Raw genomic sequence first — 20,695 nt, 5'->3', positions numbered from 1 at the left:
AAGAACGTGTCCCGGGAAATGGCATCGCCATTTCTCGTCTCCGTTTCGTGAAATCGATAGTTGTATCCTCGATAAGAGGCTACTGTAAAGTAGCTTTAAAAAAAAAAAAAAAGAATGTAAAAGTTTCTTTCCCTCGATAAAAATTTCTCCTCGAATCTGCTTTTCACCGATTTTCGTATCGACCTTAGGGACGAGAGATCGATGCAAATAAAGGGAATTTCATCGATGTTCTATTACAGGACGGAGCGTAGATCGATTGCTAACAATGTACATTTCGTTGGTCGAAAAATAAAATCAAGAGAACGCAATGATTTCTTCTCTCGATTCAAAATTTGCATAATCGTCAAAGTGATCTTGCGCGCGAACGAATTAAACGAATTGTAAGATCGTGGTCGTTGAAATTATAAGCGGACACAGGGTTTCGCAATGATTCGCAATATCAGGCAGGAAACGTGCACTCGAATGTTTTTACCAGGCATCACTCGACCGTAGGGGCAACGAACGCCGAGTAGTTTCTATTAGAACGTATATACACCTTCTCCCGATCCCGAGATACCCGTTTCGCGAGGTCGTGCCTGAATAATTAAAGAATGAAATGTGAACCTGCTCGCACCCTCCTCCTTTTCTTCTTCTTCTTCTTCTTCTTCTTCTCCTCCTCTCGTAACGGTTAAGAAGACGTAGCTTATATCATCGTTCGATATAATTGATCCTCACTTCGAAGATCAAAGCGATTTGCGATACGGCCGATCAGGGTATTGAAAAAATTCTAATTATAATATACCCCTTGTCCGTTCGATTAAGTAAACTCGGCGCGCTTTGTTCGCTAGATTTTTGGGGAATCTACGATAGACAGAGGCGTCACAAGAATCGATTTGGATGAAATTTTATGGAGAGGTATCGAGAAAGGTATTTCATTGTTTCGAAATTGCGATTGGAAGATAAAAGAGATCGAGGAAGAAAAAAAAAAGGAGAATGATCATCGAAAATGAGGGCGAACCGCAAGAGAGGAAGAGAGATGGAGGAAAGAGCGAATCACAACAGAGCGTAACGACGTAATTTGCGTATAACAGTAATCGCGAAATTTCTCTGGCTGGTGCAACTCGATTGCGACAGAGTGACCATAGAGAAGGTTACGAGTGCATAACGATCGAGTGGAATGCGACACAAGAAGCGCGCGCGGCACCGCGCGTTATGTGGCAACCGGTTTGAAATAACTCGCGCAACTCTAGGTCGGTCTAAAATAAAGAAAGCACGAGGTTTCGCTTTGCATGTCAATGAAACGGCGCGGTTGTTCCCGCGGAACGGCAACGAGATAAATTACATCGTTGCAAGAGAACATCAAACGTGATGCAGAGGGTGGACAGGGGGTGAGTTGATAATAAAAGAAAAACCGGGGTATTAAGCGTCCCGTAATCATTCCGTTTCTATCACTTATTACGTGCACCGCCTATTCATCAACTATTCATAATCATGAAACCATGGATTAATTAACAACGTATCGATTATCAAGGAAAATTTTTCGCCATTCTTCGATGGAATTTGGAAACTAAAACTTTGACGAGCACTATACATTTTTACATATCTGGACGAATAATTTTTCTTGCACGCGTAATTTCAATTCCGTACGTTTAAATTTTAAATAAACGTCACCTCGATCGATATCGAACCTCTGCACACGCTTCAAATTGCCCTCGTATCGAATTGTACGTATCAAACTACGCCAATTTCTTTCGTGCGCGATAAAAGTATTCAATTAAAATAAAAACTGGAGAGGAGGAGAAGGTCCAATTATCCTTCTACCACGAATCGATCAAAGTTTTTGCTCGCGGGAGGGAGGGAGGGAAACGGCGTGCAGCCGTCCTGCGAGCAATTTTCAAACACTTTCCAAACGCCGCCTCGAACGCACCACCCTCCTATCGTACAATCGTTACGATAAATGCTCCGTAATTAATAGTTTCGCTTGAAGCGGAGTTGAAAGGAGGAGACCGAAGAGAAGTAAAACGCGATTTCGAGGGTGAATGTAAGTGCGTAAGTAAGAAAGGAGGTATACGATCGATATTCATATCGCTGCAATCTCGTGGATAATTAATAGTCGCGTCAATGTAACTTCGACGTTGCTTAAGTGATGGATGCACGCACTGTTCGTACCGAAAACAACGATTTTCTTGCTCGCAAAAGGATTTTATTTAAACATGTCCAGGGAATACATTTAATGGTATTTTTCGATGATGAATTTTGCACTAGAGGGAAAGTATCAGAATTGAAAATTATCGCAAGAGTTTGATCGAGAAAATATACTACTAATATACCATCTTTCGTTTATTTTTCATTTTACACGGGAAAGATATTTACAATAGTGATATAAACTTGAAACTTTTACGGAAGATGGAGAATTTCAATACTCGAATTTAAATTTCTGATAATTCCCCACTGAACGATCGGGAAAATCGATCACAAGTTGTCGAAGGTGCGCTATGAATCGATTCCAACTCGCCGATAGGCTATTTACGGCAGAGAGATGGATTTTTCTTTTTTTAAATTGCTCGTCGCTCGCTCTTATTTTAGCGCGAAAGAGGAGAGGGAAGAGAAGAAAAGAAAAAAACAAAGTTTCTCGAAAGGAGAGCGAAATACCGCACGCATTATCCGGTAATCGGTGGATGGAAAGCGAGGATCGTTTACGCGCGATTTCACGGTAATGGCCGCGTTCGATGAGCGATAACATTGGATGAATCTGAGAGGATGGCGCTAGCTTTAAGTCATCGGCATCAATAATCGGTTGAACGAGGAGGCCGATAATAAATTTCATGGTTCTTAGAGACGGCGGGGGACGGACGACACGCTCGTGGTTACACGCTCTGTTTTTCATCACGGTGAAACCGGTCGCGGTTTTTCGAGCCGAGAAACGTGGAAACATTCGACGAGCAAATTCTAGAATTATACGTTGCATAAAATATTATATGGAATGATATTGTTCGCGGAGAAGAAGAATCGAATTAATAAAAATCTCTCGCGGAGAGCTGGAATATTTTTCGTCAAAAGGGAGCAACCCCTTTTCTTCCCCTCTTTCTTCCAGCAGAGAAAGAGGTATCCACAGCGTTTCGCAATACAAAGGGCGCAAGGAAACAAAAATGATAGAAAATAAGGAGAAACGAAGGCTAGGGCAATCCTGCCATTTCCGGCAGGGAGCGAGAGCCGAACTGTTATTGAAATAGTTTCGTCGACGGTATTACCCCCGGTATTTCGTGCCGAAACCTGTTTTCCTTCTCTCGTAAAATAAATATTGGCGAATCGGGATCCGTTCTTCTCGCTCCCCGCGAAACTTTTTCAAAAATCGTTCAACATTCGACGCTATCTTCCACTATTCGTCATTCTTTTAATTGTTATTTGGCCGATTTTCCAACTTTTCCCATTTCGTTGAAAAATTGGATTACGGTGACGAGCCTCCTCGGCGGAGATTCGAATCCTCGCGGTACACGCGATATACCGTCTGGAACGGCGGGCAAATTTAAATTTCAAAACAGGGAGGAGGGAGGGGAGGAGATTTTAAAATGGAGATCGAACGTTAATACATAGAAGGTAGGATACGAGCCGATGATTTTCTTTCGATACGAAGATCGATGCAATATCGTAATTACCCGTGGCACGGCATATAGGGATATTCGATTATGCGCGTATATAAACCCCGTGGCTGACAGCTAATGTCAATGATAAACGATTCCGCCCTTGGCCGCCGATATCGACATCGGCTAAAAATATATTTAGAGACGGTGAGGATCGATCTCGCGCGTTTATCGGGCGGGGAGGAGGGGGGAAGGGAGAGAAAAGTATGATGATCCGTTGAAACTTGGTAAAAATAAAGATGCTTCGAGATTGAAAATAAAGGCACGAGGGTGCCTTCTATATTACTTTTAAAAGCGTGGACGGTATAAATAGTTGCGATAGACTTCTCTTCCACTTTCGTACGAACGAAATGTGTAACGGCACGAGGATTATTTTGCCTCGTCGAAAAGCGTATTATTCAAAATACATTTCGTTCAACAGTTGCACAGAAAAAAAAAATTTAGGTGTTATCGTTTGTATTTCCCCGCGTCCATAAAAAGAATAACTTTGCACGCGTGAAAAACGTAATTTACATGGAATGGAATAAGAAAAGAAATAATAGAAGGGGATCGTAGAGGGAAATGGGAGGAAAAAAAAAAAATCCATCCACGCGTCTTCCTTTCCTTCGACTTTCAACTTTTCCATCGGCGATACTTGTACTCCCGTATAACCCACATCTTGGCAAACACTTTGCACGTATTTTTCACGACCCCTTTTCCCCTCTCTACTTCTCCCCCCCGTTCAATATGCGAGCGACACAAGCGCGTAACGCGATCAAACTTTCACGATCGCGCGAGAGAATGGCGTGAATACCGGAGAAGCGAAGGTGAATCCATCCGGCGGGATGAAAGAGCGGAAGTTGTTCCATGCGAAATTCGCCACGCGACCGGAAACAGGCAGCGAGAGCCTTTATAATGGAGCACAATAGAGAAAAAAAATGGAATTCGTCTCAAACTTGTTTAATTGCAAATTAAATTCTCGAGTTACGAAACAGGATTTAGATTAAATAATTGATCAAACAAAGAATAATTAATCTTGTCAAAATTATTTCATAATCGTATAATTCTGCGGATAGAAAAATTCGAGGATAATAATAATAACAACGACAACAAATATTAATTCGAAAATCCTGGCTCGCCTAAGAAAGGAAAAAATCGATTCGTTTCTGTCATGGAAATTCGTAAAAAAGAAAAAAATTAAAAGCGATAAATTCTGAGAATAAGTCTCAATTGTTCGAGTAAATGGAGACGAGAATACAGAATCGGGAAAGATGCGATGACAAAAGATAGAGAATTTTTCTCTTCGATAAATGTGCTACTTTACCACGAACTCAATCTCCGTCGAATAACAAAACAGTTTCTTTGCACAACACTCTAACCCACTTTAACCTACTTCCATGCCCGAAATATCCATCCCGAGATCCTTGCTTCCAGACGCTTCCTTTAAAATTCACCCTCGTGTAACCAACATTACGAGCAAGCATCCAAGCGTGCACCCATCCGGCGGAAGGGGGAAAGAAAATCTTCCGGTCCGGTAGACGATATATACATCGAGACATTTGCTGCTCTTATGCAAGACGTTTGAATCGAATCATCGAAGAAAGAAACTTGTACTAATTTTCTCGGATTCGTCCAATAACGCAATTCCTCAAATCTTCGTTAAGATAATTTGAAAAATATTCTAAATCCAAAGAAAATTTACCCAATATTTGTTCCCTAACTCTTTGATTGCTTAATATAAATAAATACATAAACACATAAATTTTCTACTAACTTTTTCCTACAATTTTTGATTATTCACTTAACGTAAATAAATATACATGTAAATATAAAATAATCCGCGATAAAATCGGGCGGAGAATAAAATCAACACACTTTCGATTCTTTTCTAATCTAATAATAATTAATATAATATATAATAATAATTTCAAGAAGAAAATTGTATGTGCTTATTTTTCACAACGGTTCGTCGGAAGAGAAGGAGGGTAAATTAAAAAGAAAAAAGAAGGAAGAATGAGAAACGTGTCTGGAATGGCGGCGCCGCGACGACTCGTTGTTACGTAACGATTGTCACCCTCCACACGAGGAAGAAAATCATTCCACCCTCGTGTCCGAGTTCGGTCCGCGCGTGTTCGCCACGGAATACGCTATTCGCTCTCGAACGAAGGGTGAAAAACGAAAGGGGGCGAAGAAGAAATCGGGCGGAAGCGTGAGAATGTTTGTCCTTTAAAGGATGCCATGCCGGAAGTTAGCATTTGCGCGACGTGTACACGGATAGTGGAAAATTGGGCCCGCCTCGGACGTAACAGGGATTCCTGTGTAATCCTTTAAAATGTTTTGGGATCGGACCAAGCTTGGACACCAGTCCATTCCGCGATCTTCGGTGGATGGATGATCGTCGGAGAAGAGTTCTGATCGTCGATGCGTTTATTTCGGAATTTTTTTAATTAAAAGCGATACGAATCTTGAATTTTAGATAAGAGAAATGTATCTGGAGATTTTCAAAAACTAGTTGCCGAGTCGTTACGTGTTTAGAAATCGTATTTAGAAGTATGTTGAAATTTAAAAGTCAAATTAATTTTAATGTCGAATTGTAAAACTATATCTGTTAAATAATAAAAAAATAGCAAAGTTTTGGACGAAAGATATTTTAAAAATTATTCGTTTATTAAATATTCGTTCTTAATTTGAATCTTCGTTTCCAGAAATAAGATACGAAGAAGATTCGAGAAAGGGGAAAAGAGTCGAGCAAGATGTATAAGTGGAAAGTTTCGAGAGGGAGGAGTGGGGCATATTGAAAAGTTTTATGATCTATTAAAAGTTTTTCGCGAGTGATAATTACGCGGCATTGATTCAAGCCGATTCGTCTTCCTCGAATTTTTGAAGGTTACACGAAGCCTCCTCTATCTGTTCAATCGATGACCCAAATGCTTTGCGTGTGGGTCGCCGCCAACTCGATGCACAAAAGAATGCTCCTCGTCGACTCTCTTCCCTTATCTGTCTTACACGCCTCTTAATTCGTGGATCTTATTTGTATCAACAATATCATTTGAATTTTATCATCTCGATATCTCGAATCGATACGAGCGTGGAATACGGGAGTGGAAAAACTTTTTCGAGAGGAGATCGACGAATCGAACTCAAGTTCAAGTCAAAGTTGAATTTTCTAAAGATTTTAATCAAAAAAAAAAGACCAATATATTCAAATATATTTTCGATAACATCGGTTTATAACGTCAAAATTAAATATTTTCGGATGCACAGATAACTGACAATGCACGCAAGCATCGTTCGCACATGATCAGTAAGCAAAGATTGAATCGTTTCATTTTTCCAGCGTAATCGCGATTCTCGAGATAACAGTGTAATGGATATTTACATCAGCAATTTCGCAAATGCGATACTTTGTGTAGTATTGTATACATTTCGCGATAACTAGCTTCCCCGTTTTTATTTGATCCTTTATGCGCGTCACGTATTTTTGCATTGGCAAGCTCGATTAACGAGGAGGTTCCGTTTTATGGTTTCTCGATTATCCGACCTTCTATTTATTCCACGTATTAAGAATTTGTATATATATATATACGTACGATGATGATGAAACAATCGTTACGATCGAAACGACAATACTCGGTCGTTTTATATCCATTACTGTATTTGTAAGAGGCTGTAATAAGCATCGAGAGCGATATTCAACGCCGTGAATGTCTGTACGTGCTTGAAGAGGAAGCTGCACGTAATAGTAATTTCATGAATAAATATTATTTTTATGCAATTTTTCCTTTGTGCAAACAATGCACGTTGATCGAATTTTATTTATTTTTTCCGTCACGACGCGACTAATAAACTATCGTTTGAATTTCTAATACATAAATAAATAATAATATAAATTTAATTTTAAACGAATATAGTAATATATAGTTATGTGTAATTAATATAAGATAAATTTAAAGTTAAAGTCTAATTTTTAAAAAGTTTCAAAAAATCAACGAATCGAAATTATCGATGTTTTTATTTATCCTATTTGTTTAATCAATTTCTTTTTTTTTTCTTTCGTTTTATTCGAAAATACACACGATAATAAACTATCGTTTGAATTTCTGATAAATAAATAAATAATAATTTGATTCTAAAGGAATATAGTTACGTATAATCTGATTTGTCTAATTTCTAAAGAAATTATTACATTAAACGATTCGTTCGGTTAAACCAAATATTCGAAACATTGCTCGATGGAGAAGAATTGAAGGAAAAATTTCCAGAAAAGTTCATTATCGACGAAACGAAATAACCGACATTCTCACACGCGAAATATCGCTTTTAATCTCGTCACATTCCAACATGACGCGCAAACGTACACAACCGATTCCAGGTAGCCAAGGCATCGATAAATCGCGCGTGTCTACTTCAACGATTCGTTCGCCCGACGAATTAATTCGCGACACGCGTATCTCTCTCCGCGGCACGTGGTCGCGATCCATGCAATCGGACTAATGGATTTCCATGATCCAAATAGTCATTTGAATGATTTTCGTTAATGGGATCGGCAGAAAATAGGATTCACTCAGCAAAAGGATACTTTTTAAGAGATGTCACGAATTTGTCGTTTGAATTAAAAAAAAGAAGAAGAAAAAGACGAAGAAGAAGAAGAGAAGAGCGAAAAAGAGATATCTTCGACAGATCGGCATTTCTGACAAACGCAACGCGAGATAATCGAGTTGTTTGTTACTTTTGCTTTTCCATCGATGGCGCCGTGTAAAAAAAAAATCCTTTGTATTCATTCTGTTGCGCGATGGACAATCGTTTATCGATAAATCGGGACGAGGTGAGCTCGTGTTATCGCGAAGAAAGGAGACAGAACTTTTTTTCTTTTAAATAAAAATGGTTTAAACTCAATAAATTCGTCCTCGTGATCCATAACTATTTTATCTAATAACAAGACATATTTTCTAAAAACATGCTCATTGAATATTTAACCAATTATTGTCTTGCCTAATAACGCAATATTTTATCGATTAAAATATAAATCTATCTCGAGAGAAAAAGAAGAAGAAGAATTTGAAATAGAAAAGAAGGATCGATCTGTGACGTGTGTGAAGAAAGTAAAGAAGCAAATCAAAATGGACACATACCATCCTTGAAAGGGCCGAATCGCAACAAGCTCATCTCACCAAGCACCGTGGCACGATATCAACGGTATCATCGGCCGTTATCTCGACACCGTTCACCGATATTCACTCGGGCAGGGAAACAGTAGGGTCCACCGATGTCCGGAACGAAGCGTGTCTGTCCACGAACGGTGTCACGCGAAATAGCAAGGCCGACCCTGAACGTCGTCCGGTGAACCGTTCCTCATCGTACGCGATACCGTTCCTCGCCTCGCAACAAGGAAGCACCAGTCTCCTCGATCGATTCACCGTGCGCCCCGTTGAATATTCACGAAACGATCTCGGGAACAATCGAGCCGGATTTGCATCGAGCACCGATTTTATTGCGTATCTCGAGAGGAACGAGGATCTCGTCGTAAACAAGAAATTTTTTTTCTCTCTCAACTTCCTCTTATCCTCGTATTCCAAGCATTCGAGACGAGTATTCTGCTTCAGATCGGAGCAAATTGACCTCGTCGGAGAGAAACTCTTTTCACGATCGTGTAACGATCGTGTCCGCCCTTTGTCTTCTCTCGATCGTCCGCCGATCGTCCACGTGGCCTCTCTCGCGAAATGGAGCGGAACGAAAGTTTCGATCAATCTCTCTAGCGATCAATGTCTCTTGAGAAACTTCACGGAACAGTAGTTAATGATCAACTGAAAGACGTACGGCGTTTAAGAATAATCTAAAGTTTACGATTAATCAACCGATCATCACCCGTGACAACGTTATGCAATCGTCGGATCGACAGTTGTTTTCATCCTCGATGTCGGAGGAAAGTATCGTTTGTTTGTTTGCACTTGCTCGACGATGCACTTGAACCGTGTCGCGTGACAGTGCATAGGCCTCGTTGCGAGGCTTCCATCGATCCACCCAACTAATCCGATGTTATATTCCACTAACGCGAGTTTATGTCGCAAACTGTCCGTAATCACACCTTCGAAACTGCATTTAATACGACTACTCGATCCACGTTCTCCGTTTAATCGCTCCACCATTCGACTTCACCGAATTCCCCTTATTTCGTCAATCTTTCGTGTTCTTCACCAACTCTCTCTCGGTTACACCTCGAGTAAAAACAATCCAAACTGATAGGATAAAAAGGGGAGTAGTGGATGATCCATGGATCGAGCGGCTTCCCTTTAACCCGTGGAAAAATCGTGGAGAAACCGCGCACGGCCCGTCTTCGTCAACGGTATCCGATATACTGGAGAGCTGTTTACATCGTTGAAGAACGTGGCCACCGCACCTTGCCGGCTTCCGTCACCTCAATTATACCGACACCACGCCGATCCACCCGTGAACTATCCCCTACGCGGGAAGGAAAGGTAGGCAGAGGAGAAGCTTTGTGACCAACCGAGCGGCGGTTGATTGGCAGCGAGCGAGCCGGCCATGGTGTGTCGTGGTAGTACGTGGCCGAGAATAGACTGGTGGAATCGATGGCACAAGCTATAGGGATCGAACCGACGCAAATAGGCCGTGGGACCCCAGACGGAGCCGCGGGGAGGAAGAAGGTCATGGGATCTCGATCGTGGCGATCGATCCGATCGCCAGACATCCGTCGCGTGTCCGTCCAATTTTATTTCGAGGATTGACGAGTTGATTTCTGGAGTCGAAGCCGAGGATATCTCGAGTTCCTTTTCATTAATTGTATATTTTGCGCTTGATGATTTTTCAGATGGAATTTTTATTTTCAGGGACAATTGGAATGTTATTTTTGCAATGTTATTATGGAGTTGTCACAAGATCGATACATAGAGGACAGATGAAGGAATTTTTCAAATAATTAATCCCTTTGACGAAATTTTTGGAGTTCCTTTTGATTAATTATATTTTTGATTAATATATTTTGCGCTTGATGATTTTTCAGATGGAATTTTTGTTTTCAGGGACGATTGGAACATTTCGTAAAATGGGAGAATTTTTCTTTGAGTTTGGAATTGTTATGGAGTTGTCACAAGATCGATATATAGAGGACAGATGAAGGAATTTTTCAAATAATTAATCCCTTTGACGAAATTTTTGGAGTTCCTTTTGATTAATTATATATTTCGCGCTTGATGATTTTTCAGATGGAATTTTTGTTTTCAGGGACGATTGGAACATTTCGTAAAATGGGAGAATTTTTCTTTGGAATTGTTATGGAGTTGCCACAAGATCGATATATAGAAGACAGATGAAGGAATTTTTCAAATAATTAATCCCTTTGACGAAATTTTTGGAGTTCCTTTTGATTAATTATATATTTCGCGCTTGATGATTTTTCAGATGGAATTTTTGTTTTCAGGGACGATTGCAACGTTATTTTTGGAATTGTTATGGAGTTGTCACAAGATCGATACATGGAGGACAGACGAAGGAATTTTTCAAATAATTAATCCCTTTGACGAAATTTTTGGAATTTTCATTCGGAGAATTTTTTTATGTTTGGAATTGTTATGGAACTGTAATAAGATCGACGTATAGAGGACGAAGATACGCTTTCCGAGCGAATTTTTCAAGTAATCAATCCCTTTGACGAAATTTTTGAAATTCTCGTCAATCCGTGGCACGCACAACTGGAACGAACGGTTGCACGTCAGTTTTTATGATAATTACTTATCACCGATACAGGCTACCTTGAGACTAACAATCCTTTCACCGAGATTATGCATTTGCCTACGCTACGAAATCGCCTTATTCATCGATATTCTTCTCGTCGATGTCCAAGTCAGTCGACGTCACGTGACCCGGCTCCGCGTGGACCGATATCGAATCAAGTTCGATGCATACCACGGCGCAAAGAATTGCACGCCGTGCTCGGCATATCGAATCGATGGAACGTGTTTAATAATAACTCTGGCTGCGATAAGGTGGAAAAAAGAAAATAGCAGCCTGTTGCGAGAACTTTTTTTTTTTTTTTTTTTTTAAATGAATCACTCATCGATCGACAACGAGGAACGAAATTACAACGGTGAAGGTCGAAATTATCCAGGGTTTAAACTAATTCACCGTAAAATTATTCGATTGTTTGCTTCCAGCAACGCGATTACCGTGTACGCGCGTCGATGACATAAATTTCACCGTCATGCGACAGACGTGATTCCTCCGTAATTGTCATTCCGTGTCACAAAAACCGGTTTCGTGGGTTCGAATACGGCTTTTTTTTTTTTTTTCCTTTTCGAAATTCAAATTCAAAATGTATATGGAAATTCCACGCGTGTTCATAGTTACTTTACTCTATTTTACTTTACTTTACTTTCATGGAAACGGAATACGATAATAATTGCACATCTCGGCGGTTATTAATTGCTTAACAGCAAGCGGGCAGCAAGTACGCAGCACTTTCGAAATTAATTCATAATTCTGATCGCGTCGAGCTTTTCCTTTCATACCAATCGTGTCGCATAGCTGAACACGTTTGTAATTCATAATTGCTAATATATTCTAACGAGTTCGCCCATTCATAATTCTACCGATATTAGAAAGGAATCTACGCTTGAATAAGTGACTCGAACACTGCGAACGATATTTCTTAATAATAATCACAGATGATTTCGAATTTATTTACATTATCGAAAAGTATATAAAGTTAAAATCGAGTTTAAGATTTAGGAGAATCAAGAATAAGGGAAAATATTTACGAAAATGTTAAAAATAGAACGTCCTTAGAAACTGTCCTTAGAAATAAGCTGTGAATAGGAGAAGGAGCGTTTTCAATTAGAGCATCGTGATCTGTTTTGCACTCGCTCACAAAGTCCAAATACACCGGCATTGCCTTCCAATAACCTCATTTTACCAAGTTCGATATATCTCGTCCTTGGAAACGACAACGAGAGAACGGTAAATAGAATTCTCTTTGAAAGTTCGGAATGTTCTTAAATAATAATTTAAACAAGGAAGTTAAATAAAAATTAAACGGAGAAATAATACGATTATTCTTATTGATTGATAAATTTCATTTATCGTTAGTCGATGAAATGGAAAAGATATTGCGTACAACGGAAGAAGAGAAAAGTGAGGAACAAGATACACTTAGATACGCGTCACCTTGAAGGTAACAACGTTTCAACTATTTCCTTGTTTCCATATTTGCATTCGGCTTCCAAAGGTATGCAAAATCGAGGGAAACAACCAGAAAATTTACTTGGCAAATATCTCGTAATAGATTAAAATATTTCGTCCAACTTCTAACCTTAGACCTTCTAAGATCGCTATGTTAATCTACGACAAATTCGAATTTACATGTACTATACTTCACTCGAATTCATTAAACACAACAGAAATTAAAAACTCATCATACTCATTAAATAAAAGTTCTACTTTGAATCTTATAATATAGAATCTTCTACGATCTACAAACAGTTGCAATTACAGATAACGATTCTCCTATATTTGTACTTCGTATAATTCCTTCACTGGATTCGCAATTCGCATTCTATTAAACCGGTGAAGAAGTTAAAGAGACCGGTGAACCGTCAAACGATGTTTGAAAGTGTATACACACACATACACAGCAACAACTTCCGCGCCACTCCTAAATCAATTGACTGCATCGAAGAATACATCTTTCGAATAACTTCCTTCAACTCGAATCATCCTTCAAGACACCGCAACTCTCAACGATTCATTTCTTTATTATTATATACGCCAAAGCGGGGCAATCGCGGTCCAAATCCCAAGCGATTCCAAAGGGATCTCGATCAATAAAAATCCGCGACATCGAAAGAGTATTGGCCGGGCAAAGCATTCGGGGACTCGTTCGAATCCCAAAAGTGGCCGTGAAAGTCGAAAAGCAGCCCGTTGAGCGAAACGTGATCGGACTGTACACGTACGAGGCGAGGAAAGAGGATCCTTTTTCGTTGCAGGTAAAAGAAAAGGGAAATTGTTGTACGAGGAATTACCTGGCACGAGACGACAATGGGCCAGTGGCTAAGGGATCGATGGCTGGCCGACACGCGACTAGATTTATCATGGGACGCAACCCCTTTCGTATCTTTTTTTTTTCCTTCTCCTGGTAGCAGAGGAGAGCTCGAGAGCTAAGTATGGATGCTCTAAGAATACGTAGACCTTTGTGCAAATACGCGTAAGTGTATCGATCTCTTCGAGAGATTCACGTGTTGCAGTTGTTGGTGTTAATTTTCAGATTGGAGAAATAACGCAATCTTTTTTTTTAGAAATTAAATAAATACTTAGAGAAAATTTAGATAATTCCTAATCTCGTTTAATAATTCTTAAATTTCCTTCGAGATCATGGTCGATTATTCTTCCGTTCGCGATTAACGAACAGGAAACGGATAAAACGAATCTTGTAGAGCAAAATTTTTAACAAAAACTCGAAGGGCATCGTCGCACGCGCCATTTCCCTCACATTTCTCGTCTACAGTTGGAAGACGATCGTCGAACAGGGGCGAGGTTAAACACGAGGGAGGCGATCTGGTTGAATTTGCGTTGAGCGAGGCACGAATGTGTGCCAAGGGCAATAATCTTTGCAACGTATCGGCCAACTATCCTGGACAATGGCCGCTCTCACGACGATTACGGTGGCCAAGCTTACGAGCCATCATTGGATCAAATAACAAGCGTGTTCAGCACGACAGCAACCGGGCCCATCGCGCAATTTCTGATGGCGACGTGGATCAACTGAAACTAAACAGGCTACGTAATTCGGGATAATTACTGCATATAACACCGGGGCGATGTTATATCCGCGGATGGCCAATGGATTTTGTTGTTTCCGCGCCACGATTATTACGGCAATTCGGTTAATTGGATCGTCGCCCGCTTCCGCCGCTTTTTCAGGGATTGAATGGAACGGGCGAGTTATATCCTTCTTTTGCGGCAAATTACAGCGTCGCGTTGCAATGTGATAAAATATTTTGAAGATTTTTATCGTATCAATGGGATTTTTACAACTTTGTTGTTTGCTTTTCCCCGTAGGTGAAAAGTTTTGTTTTGAAGCATAAAATTTTTTCCACGTTTCTATTTTTTCCCCCTGCTTTCGCTTTTTATTTCTTTTCTTTTTCAATTCTTTTTTTCTTTCTTTCTTTCTTTCTATATCGCGCTTTTTTAACTTCGGAGTGGCTTCCTGCAATCGTATTTTTCATAACTCTTTACAATTAGAGTTGGTAAAAAGTTGTTCTTTTATTTATTTCTTTTTTCCTCTCTTCCTCTTTCTCTCTTTTGATACTTGTTTTTCATCGTAGAATCTTCCAATGTCGTTACGACATAAGTACGACTTGTCACACATTTTGAAAAATGGATTTGCATGTATGAAGATGATTAGATAAGAACATTTTAATTAAGATAAGTGTGTTTTAATTAAATTCCATCAACGTTATCTTCTACGAATCTAAATACTTGTTGACAATTTTATAAAATATTCCACATAATATTCCATCAAATTATTCACATAATTACTTTTAATTGCGCGTTAACTCAACATCTTTTCAAAAAAAAAGAAAAGTCCATTTATTCCATTTAAAAAATAAAAAAAAGAAAGAAAGAAGAAAAAAGTTTAAAAAAAATGCCCAAACGTTTCAAAATACGAAATCCAATTTTTCGTCAACAGAGGAAAATCATTTAAAAAAAATGCCATCACTTTGAAGTTCGTACTTTCAATTTTTAAAATTTTTCTCCAACCTTTGAAAAAAAAAAAGTTAAAAGTCCAGCTTTCTATAATACATCAGATAAAACGTGAAGTCAATTTTTCCGAAGAGATATCAACTTTGAGGTTTGTAAAATACCTCGACTTCGATTTTTCCACGTAGGGAAAAACGAGAGAGCCTACCTCGACGAAGGAACAAAGCCCGCGTAGTCGTCGTCGCCAGCGGAAGCGCGCCACCACCAGATCTTAACTATTCAATGAACGTTCGTGTCCATTCACTATGCCGCACGTGACACCGTGTGTTTTCCGTTTCTGTGTACGAAGAGACAATACAGAAGCGCGAAAAAGCACGGAGAAACCAGTCAGGTGGACAGGTTTTCCAAGCGAGAACAAAGACTTAAAGGTTGGTCGTCGACCATTCCTTCGGTTCCTCGTAGGCGTTGCCAACCTAAATAACGATAATCGATTAGAGAATCATCTCCTCGCCTCGCCTTCTGATTAGAACGCTTGTTTGGACGCTATTTCTGTTTTTTTTAATGGAATTATACGACGAATAAGATATTCGTTTAACGGATGATAAGATACTGATTCCTCCACAGACAAATTTTATCGCTGTTTTGGAGATTCTGACAATTTTTGGTGAAAAAAGTCACAGAAATTAGATTAGATTAAATTCTTCGTTTTCGAAATTCTTATCAATAAATTTTGACGGATACCAACGCACTCGTATGCCGAGAATATATATATATAAATAAACTAAATCCGATGAAAGCGTTGCAAAGTTAGAAAACGGCGAAAGCAAGAAATCCGCTGTCGCACTCTCTATGCGACTACGCGATACATCATCGATGATGCTAACTCTCCAATTAGCTCGAGTTCAATCGGATAGTCCGAACTTTCCCACTGATCCTATTGTTCGTTGTACCGCGAAATTGCATTAGTAGTTTAAAGTAGCGGCGGTATCATAAAGCCATAAGACCTTGGCAACAATCGTAATCGGATAGGGGGGTTCTTAACAACCAACCATGGCGATAGCCTTTATGAAACAAGTATCTCGCAAGTTTCCACTGAGGGAGAAGGGTTATTGGTAGCAAAGGCGTTGCCGCGACACCGTTTAACGGACGAAGTTTCCTTCACCGGACGATATTATTTGCCAGAAATCGATATCGTTCGAATCGAAAGATATTCGCGCGATATTCAATAAATTATGATTCGAAATTATGTATCGAGATGATGATGTTACAAGGAAGAAGATATTTATGCGAATATAAAGGAATAATTGTTCGGTTTTTTATTGCTATTAATTGCAATTCTCTTCCTAACGTTTTCCACAGTTTAGATCCCATTCTCGGATACGTGTATTTTTCTTCTTATCTCGGGAGTTTGGATCTGCAAATACAAGCGTTACTCCATAAATATGCCATAATGTGGATTCGTTAATTCCGTATACGAGGCCGCTACAACTGGTAGATAATTACCGAAACTAATTACGCATTCCCGTTATCGTGCAGCCACATCGAAAAGGAGGGGGAGGAGTTTAGTTATCGGTAGGACGAGCGTAGACGATAATAGAGTGCGTGCGCCTAAGTAGGAAATTACATTAATTCGGTAAGGATAATGATAATGAAAGTGGCATTAAACGATGGTAAACAGCTAGCCATGCCGAGATAAGGCATTTAACGTCGACTAATTTAAGCCAAGATACGATGATACCTCGGATGATTATGCTAACTCGCGAATAATTTATAATCGTCAGAATTGACAACGATGATCGGGACGATAATGTGTGTAATAAACACGCCGATTCACGTGTGTCAACTTATAGATTCTTCGTAATTTCTGTATTTTCTGTTTCTCGCGAAAATTATAGAACGGGGATTTCCATGTATTCCTTCGGGGCGATGCGTTCAGAACCGTATTTCTTCCTTCTTGGAAATAATAAGATACGATAATAAGGTAATATTTCAACGCGACGATACTCTCTCAAAGATTAAAGAAATATATGATGAATCGAAAGAGCGATGGGAGTCGAGTATCGAAGGAACGATTTTTGTTTTTTAAAGATCGAATTTTCAAAGTTGATAATTTTGAACAAAGAAATTTTTCCCGGGGATACGATGTTCCGTTTCAACAATATCCCGTAAAAAGAATAAACATACGAGATATTGTTTAACGTATTAACGGACTAAAACTAAATTGTTTTCATGCGAAACGAACGATTTACACGCGACCTATCCAAGATTGCGGTTCTCATTAGCAAGATTCATCCTCGATGCGTTTTGCGAACGCGATTAACAGGTTATTTGTTGCAGCACAAACAGATCAGTGTGTCATGGTGCGTACCGCTTTTGTATATAAGAGAGGATCAAGGTATCAGGGATCAGCAGACAAAAACTGGACTTCGGTTACGTCCGAGCTCCCCCATTCGTTCGAAAGCGAAAACATGGCGAGAATTGTGTCCGTCCTTTGCATCGTCTGCTTAGTTTTGACTATCGTCCTAGCGAAACCGGTTCCTCAGCAAAACAGTAAGTTTTTAACCGATCGATAAAAACTTTAAAATCCTTTGGACATTGAAATATATCGTTGAAGGATATATTTGAAAATGAACCTAAGAGACGCGATGATATGAATAAATATGCAATAAATATTAATTTCTAAAAGTCTTTGTGAAGAATTAAACTGACTCGTGGAAATAAAGAATAAAGGATTAATAATTCGGATTCGATGTGCAGATAATGGCGAAGTGCTTGCACCAAAAAATACTCTGTACTATCCATACGCGTTTTGGTTCGTCAGACCATACTACGACCAAGATGATATCGACGTTGGTAGTTTCCAGTTAGAACGAAGGCCATCTACCATATCGTACGCCAACGTTGGGTAAGGAAATTTATCGTCGATTAATAATTATGTTGAGCGTTTAGATTAAAACACGAAAAGTGCACGAAATTAAATTTTACAAGGTTAATTGACTAACCGGTTAATTATAATTAATAATAATCTATTAATAATCGAGTTTCTTCGGCCAAAGTGCACGATATATTAGGCACGAAAATAAAATTATACGCGTATATTTAATTCTCGGAATTGTATATATATAATAATTTTCAATTAAAATTTTCCTTGTTATAGGGCCGGTTGGGGTCGTTAAATTCGACGCTTCTTCGATTTATAACCACCGGTTTCGATGACACATAAATCAGCATCATAAATTTATATTTAATAGCGTTAAGTTAATTAGTTATAATTGATAACTTATCAGATTGTCGACGAGAACGATGGAACTGACACCGTAAATTAATAATTAAGTTAGTAAACAGGTACAAAATAGTTTTATATATATTTTCATATTGTTACAGTCGATAGATTTAATCAACGTCAATTAAACAATTAAACAAACGAACTTCAGTCGAAGAACCGTCGTAAATCACGCATGTTAAAAGAAAAACTTACAAGACAATTAAAAAGTTAATGTATCAACAAATTATTATTGAACATTTAAACAGATCTCGATCCCTTCGATACAAAGCTTGTCAATTTGATGAATCGATCGAAGAAATTAACGTAAGAATTTATATCTATAGCAATTGAAGATGAAAATATCCATAGATTTATTCGATGACAAAGAGAAAATCCAATTTTAATCCTACCGATGTTAATTGTCATCGATTCTACGCGTAAATTTTATTTTAGAAACATATTATTCGTTTCGCATTGACGAACAATGATGTTAAACTGAAACAATTATTGTATTTGTAATTTATCAAAGCGATTTGACAACTTTAATTTATTATTAAACAAATTATTATATATATATATTTAAGAACCATGTGTATATTATTTTGTAAGCTTATATATTTTTGTATAAATAAATTAACCACGGTGTAATAAGTAAGTTGTCTAAATATTCGAATTTCCAGGATCAACCAAATTCCAATTAAAAAAATCCTTATACGAAATCACGACACGAGCCACGGAAGACTGTAAACCACAGAACGCAAAAAAAAAAAAGAAAAGTAGCTTTAGAGGTGTACTTTAGAGTGTTGAGCATCCTTAAAATTCATCTCGAGCAGGAGAGACGATAAAAAGGTTAAGGCCCATCATCGCAGAGTTTACAAGTCGGACTCGAGGGTAGTGGTTGAAATTTAAACTGAATAATTTAAGAATCACTTTGAATCTCGGTACATTGATCTAATGCATAGTTTCAACGAATCGTATATAAAGGAAATGGCGATTAGGTGGATTATGGGAAAATTACTCGGGATTCTTTGGCCAATTCATTGAATCTTTCGTGATTACGAGATCTTTTTCAAGCTCCAAGGGAATCTGAATCGAGGTGGTTCCAAGTATATTGCGACAGGTTTCCGCTGGATCTAAAATCGGAATAGAAAGCCTCTGGGAATTTGTAGAGAAGCTCGATGATTCTGAATGGAAACGATCGCGAAGTGATACTCGATAAGAAGAATTGAAATCTTTTGAATTCGAATGAGAGATAATAACTGTTCGAACGGTAGATTTTTTATTAGTGTGAAAAAAAGAAAATCTTGCTTCGCATTATATTTTTAAATTGCAATATTTGTGAACGAAAGTGAAGTTTAAGAATTTAAAAACGATTCGGACTTGATGATTGTTTTTGATTTATTGGAACATGATATTTGTAAGTTAAACGTATATAATATAATATACGTTCGGATAAACGGATTATAAACTCCATTTAGCGAACAATTCCTATCATTATCGACGATTCTCCAGCAATATTCGCGGATTTGCCCCGAGTAACTTAATTAGTGATCAACGTCGTTTGAGAGAGTGGAATATTGAATTTGTCTTATCACGACGCACGTTCCATTATATCTCCGCAATTTTAATTGGGGAATCATTCTCTCTGTAAGCTTTTGCAAGTTTGTTTTATAATTACAAGCATAATATTATTATATTCACAATTTTCGAGAAATATAATTCTTATAAACTCATATAACAATATTTTCGCGTAGGCATGCAAAAATTTAACGATACCAAGATCAAAAACTCTCCGAAATCGCAATAAATTTCCATATTGCATTCCATTGCAACATCCAACATCTATCGTTCCACTCGATATCAATAACGCCACTTAAATCCATCAAAAAAATTATTCGCCAACTTTCCTCGACACAATATCGATTCATCGCCTAGAATCACACGAATCTCACACCATTCGATCATTCGTCAAAGTGTATATATCAAAGAAAACGTTTCTTCGCTTATTCGCCTCCCTAAAATCATTTTCCTGAATTTCTCTCACAATATCGAATATCCAATTACCCGTTACTCCTCGTTCAGGCAACGATCTCAACAATCCTCTCCCCCTCGAACAAAATCC

The 20,695-nt window shown here is 38.6% G+C and overlaps 2 protein-coding genes across 14 annotated transcripts in view; one reads left to right on the top strand and one right to left on the bottom strand.

Annotated features, from left to right (window-relative positions):
* The window catches only part of LOC107998112 (phosphatase and actin regulator 4), a 314,594-nt gene that overhangs the window by 271,609 nt on the left and 22,290 nt on the right, over positions 1 to 20,695 (bottom strand). The window contains exon 1 of one of the 11 annotated variants that reach the window (XM_062072732.1): positions 8,732 to 10,327. The exons of 8 other annotated variants lie outside the window; for them this stretch is intronic. In XM_062072732.1, coding sequence (XP_061928716.1) covers positions 8,732 to 8,765 — 34 coding nt within the window. In that variant the 5' untranslated portion in view covers positions 8,766 to 10,327. Of the gene's footprint in view, positions 1 to 8,731; positions 10,328 to 20,695 lie in introns of those variants that run through there. 2 more of the 11 variants (XM_062072745.1, XM_028666828.2) reach the window with 2 other exon arrangements.
* LOC107998115 (uncharacterized) lies at positions 1,259 to 20,164 on the top strand. 3 transcript variants are annotated; one of them, XM_062072777.1, is made up of 4 exons: positions 1,259 to 1,367; positions 17,646 to 17,858; positions 18,066 to 18,213; positions 18,466 to 19,228. In XM_062072777.1, exons 2-4 carry the CDS (start codon positions 17,666 to 17,668, stop codon positions 18,482 to 18,484), a joined length of 360 nt encoding a protein of 119 aa, XP_061928761.1. In that variant the 5' UTR covers positions 1,259 to 1,367; positions 17,646 to 17,665; the 3' UTR covers positions 18,485 to 19,228. The 3 variants fall into 3 exon arrangements, with proteins under 3 accessions (XP_061928761.1, XP_016912653.1, XP_061928760.1); XM_017057164.3 differs by lacking the exon at positions 1,259 to 1,367 and having other exon boundaries at positions 17,369 to 17,858; XM_062072776.1 differs by lacking the exons at positions 1,259 to 1,367; positions 18,466 to 19,228 and adding an exon at positions 19,254 to 20,164 and having other exon boundaries at positions 17,697 to 17,858.

Source organism: Apis cerana, linkage group LG3 (assembly GCF_029169275.1).
Source record: "Apis cerana isolate GH-2021 linkage group LG3, AcerK_1.0, whole genome shotgun sequence".
Lineage (NCBI taxonomy): Eukaryota > Metazoa > Arthropoda > Insecta > Hymenoptera > Apidae > Apis > Apis cerana.
Note: the sequence above shows the minus strand (reverse complement) of the source record. Positions and strands in the feature narration are given on the sequence as shown.

Bases quoted from the DNA above. Each gene is read 5' to 3' on its own strand.
- LOC107998115 (XM_017057164.3), top strand. From the start codon at position 17,606: ATGCGTTTTGCGAACGCGATTAACAGGTTATTTGTTGCAGCACAAACA. The intron at 17,859-18,065 runs GTAAGTTTTTAA...TTCGATGTGCAG, and splicing joins ACCGGTTCCTCAGCAAAACA to ATAATGGCGAAGTGCTTGCA.